General features: G+C 49.1%; 1 protein-coding gene across 4 annotated transcripts; it reads right to left on the minus strand.

The window, feature by feature from the left end:
• Positions 1 to 2,217: 2,217 nt before the first annotated feature.
• STING1 (stimulator of interferon response cGAMP interactor 1) lies at positions 2,218 to 7,506 on the minus strand. 4 transcript variants are annotated; one of them, XM_079917214.1, is made up of 8 exons: positions 7,456 to 7,506; positions 6,920 to 7,081; positions 6,225 to 6,451; positions 5,911 to 6,094; positions 5,555 to 5,663; positions 4,436 to 4,674; positions 3,515 to 3,701; positions 2,218 to 2,914 (listed from the first exon to the last, which is right to left on the minus strand). In XM_079917214.1, exons 3-8 carry the CDS (start codon positions 6,449 to 6,451, stop codon positions 2,724 to 2,726), a joined length of 1,137 nt encoding a protein of 378 aa, XP_079773340.1. In that variant the 5' UTR covers positions 6,920 to 7,081; positions 7,456 to 7,506; the 3' UTR covers positions 2,218 to 2,723. The 4 variants fall into 4 exon arrangements, with proteins under 4 accessions (XP_079773340.1, XP_079773341.1, XP_079773338.1 ...); XM_079917212.1 differs by lacking the exon at positions 2,218 to 2,914 and having other exon boundaries at positions 3,222 to 3,701; XM_079917213.1 differs by lacking the exon at positions 2,218 to 2,914 and having other exon boundaries at positions 3,222 to 3,701; positions 6,981 to 7,081; positions 7,456 to 7,500.
• Positions 7,507 to 14,475: the final 6,969 nt, after the last annotated feature.

Genomic DNA, 14,475 nt, shown 5'->3' on the forward strand with positions numbered 1-14,475 from the left:
AGAACTCAGGGGTCTGCCTTCTCTGAGACTTAGGAAAGGAAGGAAAATCTGTTACCCTTTACCTTTGGCTGTCAGGGACCAGGTCTTGCCAACAACTTCCAAGGCCCTTAAAAGCCCCAAGCACCAATCATAGCTCCCCAAATTGTCTTTGAATTGCCCCCATTATCTTGGAGCAAGACTCTATCTTGCCTTCCCAGGATGGGATAGAGGAAACTGGTGTGTGTGGGGGTTCTCAATACCTCCCACTTTCTGTGCACATTGGCCTGTTAGAACTACCCTAGCATTTACCCCAGGACATTTCCCAGATCCAGAATCTTCCAGCTGGTGGGAAAACAGGAAAGGAAAAGGAGCTCCATGGAGTTTGTCTGGGGAGAGGAAGGGGTGGGAATCCCTGCAGGGGGCGGGACATGGAGGCTGGGAAGATGCAGGAGGCCACGAAGGCAGAACAGAGCCTCCCAGTGGCTCTCTGGAAAGGTACCCCTTCCCCTGACACCTTTGAGCCTCACTTATGTGCAGTCAAGAACATGCAGACAGACATTTATGGAGGAACTTCTGGGTGCTTTACTCTGGAGAACACCTCAGGGCAACAAGTCAACCCTGGGGACTGTCCTCGGTGAGACCCCAGCACAGTCAAGGACTCTGAGAAATAACAGAAGATGAAGAGGAACAGAGACGGGGATTGTAATGTGTGCAGAGAACTGGCTTGCCTCCACTGAGACTGGTAAGAGGCAGCTCTAATGTTAATAGTTGCTCCTTCTTGTGGGCCCACTGTGTGCTGGGCTCCAGACTCATCCATGGACCTACGGATATTATACTGTTTACTCCTCATAAAAGCCCTGGGAGGAGGAGCCACTGTTATCTCCATTTACAGCTGGGGATATCAAGTCACCCAGGAAGACACAAGTACTAAGTGGTGGAATCAGGATTTGAACCTGGGGCCATCAGTCTCCATAGTCTGAGCACCATGTTGGGGGCCGGATGGGTAGGGAAAGGTTATGTTGGGGATACCCTTAATTCTGGGCTGGTTTTTAAGTGTTGGAATGACTGATGTGAAGCTGGGGGATCTTCAGGGGCAGAATGGCTGGCACAGTGGGGGAGGAGAGGAGACTTTCCCCCTTCACTCCCTTGGCTCTCTCTTTACTCTCTGTCATCCTTGGGAGCAGTGTGTTGCTTCTGGCCAATATGTGTCTGTGTGTGAAGTTTTTTTCCACAGTAATACTGTACTCAGAAATTTGCGATAAAAACAAAGCATTTGCGATAAAAACAAAGGTGGGAGGGAGGGAATAAGTCTTGGGTGGAATGGATGGAAGTGGCAGAAATGGGCGTCTGGCCTCCCAGATGGGGGCAATTTTGCCTCCACGGTGTCGTTGAAATGGCTCAGGTCTAACAGTGATGGCACAAAGTATGGCAGGTGGCCAGCTGTGTTGTCCAAGGTCCCCAGCGTATATCCCATCACCTCACACAAACCCTCTTCCCCCCGTTATCCAGGGGACTCTCATCTGGAAACATTTAGCTCCTGCTTCTTTGAGCAGCCCCTTGCCCAGGACACATGTGTGTAACCGTCATGGCATCTGTGTGCTGCCTCAGGCCCCTCCCTGTCCCCCAAGCCTCCCACTGGAGACAAGGGCACTGAAAGGGCAGGTGGAGCGGGGGTGCTGCCCAGCTCTATACCCTCAGCCCAGCTGGTGGGCTCTGTCTACACTGAAATGATAGCTACCACCCTATGGCCCTGTACTAGGATGAGGAGGCGTGTAAGGAAATGTGTCTGTGCAACCAGATTTGGACATTGCAGATAATAATGGCCAACCACCTGTATCAGTCAGTCTGGCCAGAAAAAGATGGCATACTCAAATAATCTGAGGAGTGTTTATAAAAGGGACTACTTAGGGACTTCCCCGGTGGTTCAGTGGTTAAGACTCCAAGCTTCCACTGCAGGGGATGTGGGTTCAATCACTGGTCAGGGAACTAAGATCCCAAATGCTGCATAGTGTGGCCAAAAAATTTTTAAAAATAAAAATAAAAAGGGGACTATTTAGAAAGGGCAGGTGTAAGGAAATTACAAGTGAGAGTGAGCGCTCCAGACTGAGCATCAGTGAGGCTCCAATACCACTGCCAGGACTGAAGGGGCATGAGGAGGAGGAAGTTAATGAGACCTGGAGATAGACAGGGTTACTGAAAGGGTCCTTTAGGTCTAGAGAGAGCCCACAGTGACCTTGATACTGCAGGGAGGGACCTGGGGGAATAGATAACCCAAGCTCACCCTTCCCTTCCCCTCCTTCTCCCACTGGGGCTTCCCATTGACTGAATGTGACCAGAAGCCAGAGGGCAAGGGAGCCTATTGAAGCCATCCCAGGACAGAGGAAAGGTAGAGAGTAGGTCTGAGGGTCCAATGGAAGACACCTGGAAGATCCTTTAAGTTTACCTGGCATTTAGAGTTTACAAAAAACCCATACAGCCATAGTCCTCACAAAAACTACCCTGTGAGGTAGGTAGGGCAATGATTATAATCCCATTTCATAGATGAGGACACTGAGGCTCAGAGAGGTGAAACAACTTGCCCAAGGTCATAGGATTCATCTTGAGATGTCAAACTCAGGGACCTTCTCTGAGAGGCCCTCTATGGGAGGAAATGGCTCTGCTAGGCCTCTAGCTGCTGAAGAAAGAAATCCTCCAATCCAGAGTCTTGGGGATGGCCAGGGGCTCAGGGAAGGTGACCCTGGGCCTCAGAAGATATCCGAGCGGAGCGGGAGAGGCTGTTCCATGCCACTGATGAGGAGCTCAGGCTCTTGGGACAGTGTGGAGGAAACGGGCATCACCGAGGTCCCCATGCTGCCCATGGTAACCTCCCTTTCCTCCTGCCGAAGGTGCTGGAGAATCTCCTGTGACAAGGAGAAGCTGCTTCCCTCTGCCGGTTCTGGAACGAGGGTAGGGGTGGGGAGTGGGGTGAGGGCCTCACACATTCCCACTCTAGCACACCCAGAGGACTTGCTGGGTGAATCCTCCAGCCCTCCCTCTCCCCCACCTCCCTGCACCTCCTCCCCACTCCTAGCCACTGGGGCTAGAGTTTCATGAAATCCTAGAGCTAGCAGTGGTTTTAGAGACAAGAGAATTCCACCCTCTTTCTTTTAGAGATGATACTCAGAGAGGGGCAGATACCTGCCTAAGGTCACAGAGCAAGGGAGTGGCATGGCTGAGGCTGCAGCCCTGGTCTCTTGGCTCCTGGCCTGGGGCTATCTGCTTCTTCTAGCATCCCTAGATGAAGTGAGAGGCCCCTAGAGCCCATCTCTTCACACTCCACCCGGGACCCACAGCCAAAGACCTCAGAAAGCAATCAGGTATCCCACGGTGGGGAGATGGGACCTCTCCTCTTCCTTCCAGGGGAGGAAGGGGCAGGGCTTGAATGCCCTGACCACTCGGGAAGACCCGGGCGTGGTGCTGCCATATCTCCTGCTGACCCCCTGGGAGACCCTGGGGACCCCAGCTTTTCCTGCCCTTAAGCCTATCAACCCCTCACCCTGGTAGACAATGAGGTGGCAGTTGTCCTGAGACTCAGGGACAGCTGCCAGAATGTCTTCAAGTGTCCGGCAGAAGAGTTTGGCCTGTTCAAGCCGGTCCTCCCGGCTAAAGCCAGCTCGGCCATCCTGTGACATGGCAAACAGGGTCTGCAAGGGGGTGGCATATTCCAGGATACAGATGCCTGCCTGGAGGAGGTAAAAGGAAGACCAGACTCAACCAGGGGCCAGGCAGACAGACGCTGGACCCCAGTGCCACTGCTCAATCTGTAGGGATGGAGTCAGGGGAGGTGGCCACCTGATGGGGTCTATACTGTCTGGTCGGCCTTTGCCTCTGACACCCCACTCCTAAATCAGGGCCAGGGCTGCGTTAAATTTACCCTTCCCAGATCCTCCTCCTAAGATTCTCAGGGCAAGGCCCACTGAGCTAGGCTGTCAACTGCTCCAGCTGGCAGTCAAGTCTGGGGATGGGGCTCTGGGGTTCAGCCTTGGCTGGGTTCCCCATAGCCCACGTGAAATCCTTCACACATTCTCACGGCCTTCATCTAGGGCAGATTTATGGTCAAGAGCATGGTATACTCAAGGAGAAATTGTCCACTTTCTCCCTGGTTCTCTGAGTCTCGGTTTCCTCTTCTGTAAAGTAGGGGCTATAACAGTCCCTACCCCACAGGGTGGTGGTGAGGATGCAGTGAGGTAGTCAGATGAAGCACCTGGAATAGCATCTGGCATGCAGTAAGTGCCCAATTAATGTTACTTGTCAGTTTCGTCATTCAGAGCTCAATTGGTCCCAGCCCTGGCACCAATTGGAGAAACTGAGGCTCAGAGAAGGGCAGTGAATTTTTATCAGGGCTTGGCCAGGGCCCAGAGTTCTGGGTCTCTAGGCCTGACCCCTCCCCAGCATTCCCACTTCCCTGCACACTCACCGGCTGCCCATTCTCCAGAATCTCATAGATGCTGTTGGTGTAAACCCGGCCCTTGATGCCAGCACGGTCAGCACTTTGCTGGGGCAGCTTGTGTAGGAATCGAATGTTAGGGTCAGCCATGCTCAGGTCGTCAGGCACCCCACAGTCCAACGGGAAGAGGATGTGCAGCCGTTGGCTTCCTGCGCCCCGTAGCACATTGTTGTGGAACTGATTGTAAATTTGGATCCGGGCCTGGAGCCCTGGGGTGGAGAGGCCCAAGAAGTCATTTCCACCAACTGTGTCTCCCACCCAACTCAGGACAGAGACCCACATCATTGTTCCCCTCAATGTGTGGGTGCAAGAGAACCGAGGGGCCAGTCCACTCACATTGCCTGGGAGGCCAGGACGGGAAGAGCATGTGAGCATCCTCCCCGCCCCTCCACCTACTCCCACCACCCCTTTCTCTCCCTCACTTGACCTTTGTCCAGATTTCTGTCAGCCCCACTCCTTCCCACCGCAGCTTTCAGGGCTCTGAGAGGCAGGAAGAGTCCTGGGAGGTGACATGCCAGCAGGCCCACGTGCACTGAGCCAGGCCTCTAGAGGAAGCCCTGGTGTCAAGGGAAGGCAGCCATGAGACAGGGAAGAACCATGGCCTTGACCAGCAAGTCAGAGGAATGAGACACGACCCGTGGGCTCCCAGTGGGGTAGTCAAGGGTCCAGGCTCTGGACAGGTCTGGGTTCAAATCCTGTCTCCTCCTCTAACTTAGCTGTGTCACTTTGGACAGGTCACTGTATCTCTCAGAATAGCTGTGAAAACAGGGGTGATGATTATCCCTTCCTCACAGGGTGTGAATTAAAAGAGAAAGTGCGCGTGAAGGGCATACAGCATGCAGCAAATATTTATTGAAAGAATTCATGGGTGACTTGGGACAAGTCACTTAATGGACCTAAGCTCCAAATTTCTTCCTGTCAACCAGGCATAATAATAACAGCTTCACGCTTACAAGATTGTTTTGGGAATCAAATGGTTTGTTAGACATGAAAATGCTTTGAAAATATAGTGAGTTCTGGAAACACAAGGTTGTGTGTCTTACTGTCTGTCCTGTAGATCTGGAAATGGGGGCAGAGAGGATGGCTCACCTGGCAGGATCAGCCGCAGGTACCCAATATAATATGACCAGGCCAGCCCATGAGCCACATTGAAGTTCCTTTTTTCACAGATTGCAGAGATCTCTGCTTGGGCCAGGCCCTGTGGACAGCAGGGTGGGGCTGGGGGGCCTCCATGAAGAACAACATGAACCCTCCTCCTCCTCCCCCCAAGATTACCCAACCTGCTGTCATTTGGCTCTATTCTCTGCCACTGCTGAACCCAGACCATTACAGGCTCCATCCAAGGACCAGCCTCTAAACTAGTCCCACTCTCAGTACTAAGCTCAGAGCAGGTCACATGTGCCACGCCTCCTCTTGAACAGACCCTTCACCTCTTTGTATCATACCTGGAGGCCCAGGAGGATGTTAAGTGCCTGTGAGAGGCCCAGGAGAGCAAGCATACAAGTGAAGGGCAGGCCAGCCACGTTTGGGAGGGAGAAGTAGAAATAGCAGGACAGCAGCAGCAGGGCCCCACGGCGCATGGGGCAGCCCAGGCAGGCCCGCACAGCCTTCCAGTAGCTGCCTTGGTACCTGCAAGTGACAGCCAAGCTCCAGACCCCAGCCCAGCTCAGCCAGAGAGATTCAAGGAGGGGCAGGGCTGGGGGTCAAGGGACTGAGACATGTTGGGTGCCTAATCGCCATGGGTACTGCAGGGAGTCACCTGGAATGGACGTGGCTCAGCTCCTCGACCAGATTGCAGACCCCCTTGATCAGCAGCCCCATCTGCTGGGAGGCCAGGTAGAGCACCAGCCACTGGAGAGTGTAGTCTGGCAGCTCCCCCAGCCCCCAGAGGGCCACCAGGCAGGCACCTAGCAGGACCAAGGCTGCTTTCTGGGCCCTGTGACCCCTGGGCCGTGGGATGGATGGATGCAGACTGGAGTGGGGCATCTGTGGATATCAAGAAATCCATGGTTGTGTTCCCCTCACTCTCCTATTGTTCTGGGACTGAGGCTCTGGCTGGGCACTTGCCCCAGCTCTATGTTTCCCTGGTGCCCAGCCATACCCAGAGATTGCTCTTGGAGGCGCCTCGAGGGGACAGGCTGGGCATACAGCATCCCAGAGCTCCGATCCAAGAGAGATTTGTTGAAAACAAAGCAGGTGGAGAAAGAAATGCATGCGCTCCACATACACACCCCACCCAAGCCCAGTGAGACCACAGGTGTAGCAAAGAAAGAAGACAGTAACTACCCCAGACCTAGACCTGAAAGTGTCCCGTGAGGTACCACCCACCTGGGGACCCTTGGGGACCGGGGCTTCCCTCTCCCCACAATCCACCCCAAGAAGGACCTTAGTCAGCAAAGCTGAAAACTACAGTTCAGAGGGTAGGGGCAGGGCAGCCAGAAGGTTGCCACCCACCTGTGCAGCTTCTGCAGGGGCCTCAGCCTTGGAACTCAGGCCGGTCTTCTCCTGATCTTACCTTCTGCCTCCCAGACGGCAGCTTGTTTCTGGAAGGCAACAAGGAGAGAAGGCCCGGCACAAGGGCTCCCAGCAACTGAGGACGGCCTCTCAGGGTGCAGCCTGAAAATGAAACGTTAAAAACAATGGAAACTTCCTCCACAGCACTCCAGCCCTGGCATCTCACCAAACCACAGCTGCACTGGGCTGCGCTGGGGAGGTTATTTCCTGCCACCCAAGGAGGGAGGAAGAGCCTTCCCACCAAGACCCTGGTGAGCCACGTCCCAGTATTGGGGTGAGGGAGAAACCTTGAGAAATCCCGCATTCCACTGCCCATCCCCCAGACCAAGGGTGTTCAGAAACTCCCTCAAACTCCCTGCAGTCACAGCCCTGAACGGGCTGCCCCTCAAGCACCCACAATCAAGCCCACTCTACCAACACCCACAGGGCACTTCACACACCCAGCCAAGCACACACACTACACCATGCTGCCCTACCTGCTTGTTTTATTCTGATTTCCAGAGCAGATCCTCTTTTTCTGAAGACTGTGATATCAGGCCAGAGGCGGGGAAAATGAAGAGTTATTTCCTGTAACGACAGCCTTCTAGTAAAAAGCTTAGTGGGAGCAGAAGCCCTGCAGAAGAGTGGGGTTTTGGCTCTCCACAGGAAGTGGCAACGCCTGTGACTTCTCAGAGAGAAACTGGTGCTTCCAGCCAAAAAGGCAGTCGCGTGAATGATAATAATAGTAATAATAATAAAGTGCTCACCGTGCTCCAGACATTATGCCAAGCGTTACATAAATTGTTTCACTTAATCCCCTCAGCCACCCTGTCAGGAAGGTATAATACTAACCTCATGGACAATCTGAGGCTCAATGAGGTGAATTAACTTTCCCCAGTCCCCTGGCTAGTAAAGGAGGGAGTGGGGACGTGAACCAGGTAGGTGGCTCCAAAACGCAGCTGGCTCTGTGCCTTGATTTCCCAGAAAGGGGTGGAAGGTGCCAGGACCAAGTTTCATGATGTGTTTCCCCTTGGGGTGGGGAGTGTCTCTGGCTGCTTCCTGGTAAACTGGTGAGCTGATTGGATTCGAGGAGGGGGCGCCTGGGAGTGGGATTGGGGTGGAAGCCACAGAGCGACAGCAGTCCATACGTCCCCAGGCCAGAGGGTCCTTGCCTAGACCCTTCCCCACACCCCAAACAGACACAAGAAGACACACCACGTTCATAAGTGCCATTGGCCTCTCAGGAGCAAGGAGGCTTCCAGAAAACTCTCTCATTTTTTAGAATAATTTTCTAAGAATGGAGAGAATTCGAATTCACTGTACTTTCTCTCCCCTACAAGAGCTCACAAGGGAGCCCCCTGCAGTGGGCAAGGGCTCCAGTGCTTCAGAACCAAAGAAAGTCAAGGTTGCCAAACAAAAGGCCTGAGCAGAGTCCTCCCAGAGTGAGCAGTCCACAGCTGCCCCAAAGTCTCCCTGTGCCAAGCAACCTTGGGCCTCCAGTATCCTGCCCAGCGGCCAGCACCACCTCCCCTGGGTGATGCCACTGCTGTCAGCTCCACTGTTCCACCCCTGAACCTGTGCTTCATCTCTGCCCGCTTCTCCTGAAGGTTGGTTCTCTATTTTATAGGCCAGATTTGCACTATGCATTAGAAGCCTTAAAATGCACATAGAATCGTAGACCTTGCAATTCACTTCTGGGAATCATTCATCAAAAAATAATGAGACAAGGGCACAAAGATACCAGTTTTTCAGATGTTTGTGCCAGTGTTGTTTATACCAGAGAAAAACTAAAAACTATCTAAATATCCAACAATAGGGGACTGAATAACAAAACCGTGGTTCATCTTATAATAGAATGTTAGGTAGCCACTAAAATGATGATGTAATTTTGTATGTTGACTCTTAAATACCTTTAGTATATTGTTTCTTATTGGAAAAAAGCAGAGTACAAAACAGTATAATTGCATTTTAAGAAATACACATTGCACGAGAAAAGGTCTGGAAGGCTACATGATATACGAAAAGTGCTAACAATGATTACTCTGTGTGGCGGGAATGTGAGTGATTTTTAGTATAATTTTCCCTTTTTGCTCATTATGTTTTTTAAGGTTTCTTTTCCTGACATTGAACATGTATTAGTTGTTTGATGCTTGGAGTATGCTGTAAAGAGAAAAAATCCCAACATTGTCTTGGGGTCTCCTTCCACCCCACACTGTCCTCACTGCCCTTTGCTGCCTGCTGCTGCTCTGGGCTCTTTTTCCTGAGTTTGAACCTGCTCTGAGGAAAGCCTTGCAGGAGACATGAGGGCCAGGTCATTCAGGAAGGGTAAGATGTGGCCTGGCTGAGGGGAATGAGGAATGATGGGGACCAGGGAGGCAGGGAGGCAGGGAGACCATCCGGAGTGTGGAGTTGGGGGCCAAGTCTGACTGGAGAGAAGGCTGCTGAGGCAGCCAAGGCCCCAATGTCTGGGCCCTCAAATACCAGCCCAGGAGTTTCCACGTACCATGCAGCCCACACAGTTGTGTCCTGACTTCCTGCTGTATGTGTCAGGGAATGTGCTAGGCATCGGACATGCCTGTGAACGTGTCAGGCCAGAACCCTGTTGTCACAACACCTATAGCTGGGCAGGTGCAATGGGCCTTGCATAACTGCAAGTCAGTATGAGTCACTGCAGATATGGTGAGGGCTTTGAAGAATGCATTCCTTTTGCTGCTCTGAGCGGAACTTGGAAAACCCCAAGTCCAGATTTCCCTGAAGGAGTGCCATTTATGCTGGGTTTGGAGGACCAAGAGAGAGATGTGGGGGAGGAGTGAGAGTCTAGAACATTCATAAAAAACAGCACGGCCTTCCCCTGGGGTGGGAAGGAGTTTGGCCTGAGGAGAAACAGAAATGGCTGGTGTGGCGGGAGCATGTAAGCATGTTGGGGGTCTGTGTTATTTTTTTAAGGCTGTTATAACAAAGTACCACAAGCTTGGCGGTGTAATACAACAGAAATTTATTCTCACACAGTTCTGGAGGCCAGAAGTCTGAAATCATGGTGTTAGTAGGGCCATGCTTCCTCTGATGCCTCTAGAGGAGGACCTCTCCTTGCCTCTTTCACTTTCTGGCAGCCCGAGGTGTTCCTTGGTTTGCAGCTGTAGCACTTCAGCCTCTGACTCCATCATCACGGGGTGACCTTCTCCCTGTGCATCTCTGTCTTCACATGGCATTTCCTCTTCTTATAAGGATACCAGCTATTGTCCCATTGGATTAGGGCCCACCCTAATGACCTCATCTTAATTCAATTGTACCTGCAAAGACACTGTCTCCAAATAAGGTCACATTCTCAGGTACTAGGGAGTTAGGACTTCAGCATATCTTTTTGGGGGGACACAGTTCAACCCATAACAAGGTCAGTGATGTAAGAAAGGGTACTGGAGAGTTGGTTGGAGCCTTGTGGGCTGTGGCCAGGGTCTCAGGGCATGGGGAGTGTCACAACGACTGCACGGATGAGATTGTCCTCATCAGCTGTGCTGATGGCCAAGGACCTTGAAGCCCTTCCAGACTGGCCATCTGGCACACAAGGAGGAAACCGAGGACCACAGAGGGAAGTTAGGTCTAAGTTCCAGACTGCCCAGCTCACAGGCTGCTGCCCTCGGGTCAGTGTTGCTGAGTGCCAACACACTGCTCCACAGCCTGCTCACTCCTGGGGCCTCCTCCCTTCACGTCCTGGTAGTTGCGTGTTCCCTCCAGGCACCCCAGAAGTGCTGGTCTGGGATGGCTTTCATTTCCATTGCCAGCCTAGTTACAGTTCCCACGTGTCTTCCCTGAAACTTGTCATCAGTGTTACTGGGAGAGAAGAAAACACTAAGCACTCATTCAGTGGACGCTCGTTCTGGGACAGACCACGAGTGGGATAAGGAGGCCTCTGGCTTCTAAGGAGCCACCCTTTTGCCCATGCAATGCCTTTCATGGTTAAAAGTCCCTGATATTTGTGTGTAAATGTTCCTGAATCCTGCTAGCGCAGGGACATTGGGAGGATTTTGATATCAGCTGACCATGGTACACCTGGGATCTTGCCTCTGCCTCTCCTTGCTGTGTGACCTTGGCCCAGTTATATAACTTCTTTGAGAGTTAGTTTCCTCATACCTAAAGTGAGGGTGGTAATACCTTTTTTCTCATAAAATTGTCATGAGAATGAAAAGAAATAATGTGTTTGTAGGCCTGACTTGTAAGTGCTCAGTAATTGTCAACTCTAATCACCACCACCACCATCATCATCATCACCATTGACAATCACACTCTTGGAGTTGCCAGTCCCTGTCATCTTGGCCTCTACCCTGGGCTCAAGTCACCTCTCCGGCAGACACAGAGACTTGATGTCTCATCCATTGGTGGCTCTGAGTCTGACCTCAGCCACCTCCTTGTTGTAATTTTATTGCCCCATCATGGAGCTGCCTTGTGTGTCATGGGCTTTCCAGGACAAGACAATATCCTGGTAGATGTGATAGAGAAAGAGGGACTGGATGATGCATGATTGGGGTTGGGGAAGCACAGCTGGTTGAGCTTCTGTATCTTCAGGGAGTAAATAATGGACCTACATCCTCCTGGAAGAGGGTATTCCTCAGGGTGGAGAGATCTACTGCTGTTTTTTGTTAGTTTTTGGTAACAGCCTAATTGAGATATAATTCACATACCATACAACTCACTTATTTAATGTACAATTCAGTAATTTTTAGTGGGCTTCCCTGGTGGCGCAGTGATTAAGAATCCACCTGCCAATGCAGGGGACACAGTTTCGAACCCTGGTCCGGGAAGATCCCACATGACGCAGAGCAACTAAGCCCCTTCACCACAACTACAGACCCTGCACTCTAGAGCCCATGGGCCACAACTACTGGAACCCACGAGCCACAACTATTGAAGTCCGTGTGCCTAGAGCCCGTGCTCCGCAACAAGAGAAGCCACAGCAATGAGAAGCCCTCGCACTGCAATGAATAGCAGCCCCCATTCGCCACAACTAGAGAAAGCCCGTGCACAGCAACGAAGACCCAACACAGCCAAAAATAAATTAAAAAAAAAAAAGTCCTAAAGAATAAAAGACTTCCATTTCAAAGGCAAATACAAATGGGAAGATATGTTCATTTTAAAAAAATTAGTTTTTAGTATATTCACATCCCCACAATCAAACTTAGAACATTTTCATCACCTCAAAAGAACTCCTGTAGCCAACACCCCCACCTCACCCTCAGGCAACCACAAATCTACCTTCCTTCTTTATAGATTTTCCTGTTCTGGACATGTCATATAAATGGAATCATGCAATATGTGATTGTGTCTGTCTTCTTATGTTTTAGAGATTCATCCATGTTGCAGCATATATCAACATTTCATTCCTTTTTATTGCTGAATAATATTCCATTGTATAGATATACTGCATTTATTTACCTACTCATTTACTGAAGACACTTAAGTTGTTTCCACTTTTTGGCTATTATGAAGAATGCTGCTGTGAACATTCATGTACAAGTGTTTGTATGGACATATATTCTCATTTCTCTTGGGTAAATACCTCAGGGTGGGGTTGCTGGGTCATTTGGTAACGCTCTGTTTAACCTTTTGAAGAACGACTGGACTGTTTTCCAAAGTGGCTCCATGATTTTACATTTCCACCAGCAATGTATGAGGGTTCTAATTTCTCTAGATCCTAGCCCGCGTTTGCATATGTCTTTTTGAGTATAGCTATCCTCACTTAACTGGTATGAAGTGGTGTCTCATAGTGGTTTTGATTTGCATTTTCCTGATGGTAAATGATGTTGAGCATCTTTTATGTGCCTATTGCTATTGTATATCTTTTTTGAGTCTATTCATATCCTTTGCTCATTTTTAATTGGGTATTTGCCTTTTTATTATTATAATAATTTATTATTGTAATTATTATAGGAGTTTTTTGTATATTCTAGATACAAGTCCCTTACCAGATAAATGCTTTGGAAAATTTTTCTCCTATCCTTTGGGTTGTTTTCTCACTTTCCTCATGGTGTCCTTTGAAACACAAATGTTATTAATTTTGATAAAATCTAATTTATCTTTTACTTTGTTGCTTGTCCTTTTAGTGCTATATCTAAGAAGTTATTGCCTAATCAAGGTCATAATGATTTGTGTGTGTATTTTCTTCTAAGAGTTTAATGATTTTGGCTCTTACATTTAGGTCTTTGTTCCATTTTGAGGTTTTTTTTAATGTGGTGTGAGTTAGGGGTTCACATTCATTCTTCTGCACATAGATACCAAGTTTTCCCAGCACCATTTGTCAAAAACACTATCCTTTCTCCATTGAATTGTTTTGGCACCCTTGTCAAAAATTAACTGACTCTAGGGGGCTTCCCTGGTGGCACAGCGGTTAAGAATCTGCCTGCCAATGCAGGAGACACGGGTTCGAGCCCTGGTCGGGGAAGATCCCACATGCCGCGGAGCAACTAAGCCCGTAAGACCACAACTAAAGAAAGCCCACGCGCAGCAACGAAGACCCAACGCAGCCATAAGTAAATAAATAAATAAATTTATTAAAAAAAAAATTAACTGACTCTAAATATGAGAGTTTATTTATGAATTCTCAATTATTTTCCATTGATCTATATATCTATCCTTATGCCAGTCCACACCATCTTGGTTACTGTAGCTTGTAGTAAGTTTCAAAATCAGGAAATGTGATTCCTCCAACTTTGCTCATCCTTTTCAAGATTGTTTTGGCTATTCTGGGTCCCTTAAATTCCCACATAAATTTTAGGATCAGCTTGTCAATTTCTGCAAGGAAGTCATCTGGGATTTTGACAGGGATTACGTTGAATCCATAGGTCAATTTGGGGAGTATCATCATCTTAACAATATCAGGTCCATGAACATGAGTTGTCTTTCCATTTATTCAGATCTCCTTTAATTCCTTTTAGCAATGTTTTATATTGTATAGAGTATAAGTTTTGCCCTTCTTTTGTTAAGTTTATTTGCAAGTATTTTACTCTTTTTTTGGAATTTTTAAATTGTGGTAAATGTGTATAACACAAAATTTACCACTTTAGCCATTTTATGTGTATGATTCAAGGGCATTAATTACATTGGCAATATTGTACAATCATCACCACTATCCGTTTCCAAAATTTTTCACTATCCCAGACAGAAGCTCTGTACTCATTAAGCAGTAACTCCCTATTTTTCCCTCCCCTCAGTCCCTGGTAGCCTCTAATCTACTTTTTCATCTCTATGAATTTGCCTACTCTCTATATTTTATATAAGTTAAATCATATAATATTTGTCCTTGGTGTCTGGCTTATTCCGCTTAGCATAATGTTTGTAAGGTTTATCCACATAGTAGCATGTATCAGAACTTCATTCCTTTTCATGACCGAATAATATTCCATTGTATGTGGGTACCACATTTATTTATCCATTTATCTGTTGATGAACGCGTGGGTTGTTTCCACCTTTTGACTATGGTAAATAATGCTGCTATGAACATTCACTTGAAAGCATCTGTATGAGGC

Source organism: Stenella coeruleoalba (genome assembly GCF_951394435.1).
Source record: "Stenella coeruleoalba genome assembly, chromosome: 3".
Classification (NCBI taxonomy): Eukaryota; Metazoa; Chordata; class Mammalia; order Artiodactyla; family Delphinidae; genus Stenella; species Stenella coeruleoalba.

Excerpts from the sequence above, each read along its gene's own strand:
- STING1 (XM_079917212.1), bottom strand. The coding sequence starts at position 6,451 with ATGCCCCACTCCAGTCTGCATCCATCCATCCCACGGCCCAGGGGTCAC. Across the intron at positions 4,675-5,554 it reads CCTGCGGCTGATCCTGCCAG|GGCTCCAGGCCCGGATCCAA; the intron begins GTGAGCCATCCT and ends TCTCCACCCCAG. Across the intron at positions 3,702-4,435 it reads TTCTGGAGAATGGGCAGCCG|GCAGGCATCTGTATCCTGGA; the intron begins GTGAGTGTGCAG and ends TACCTCCTCCAG.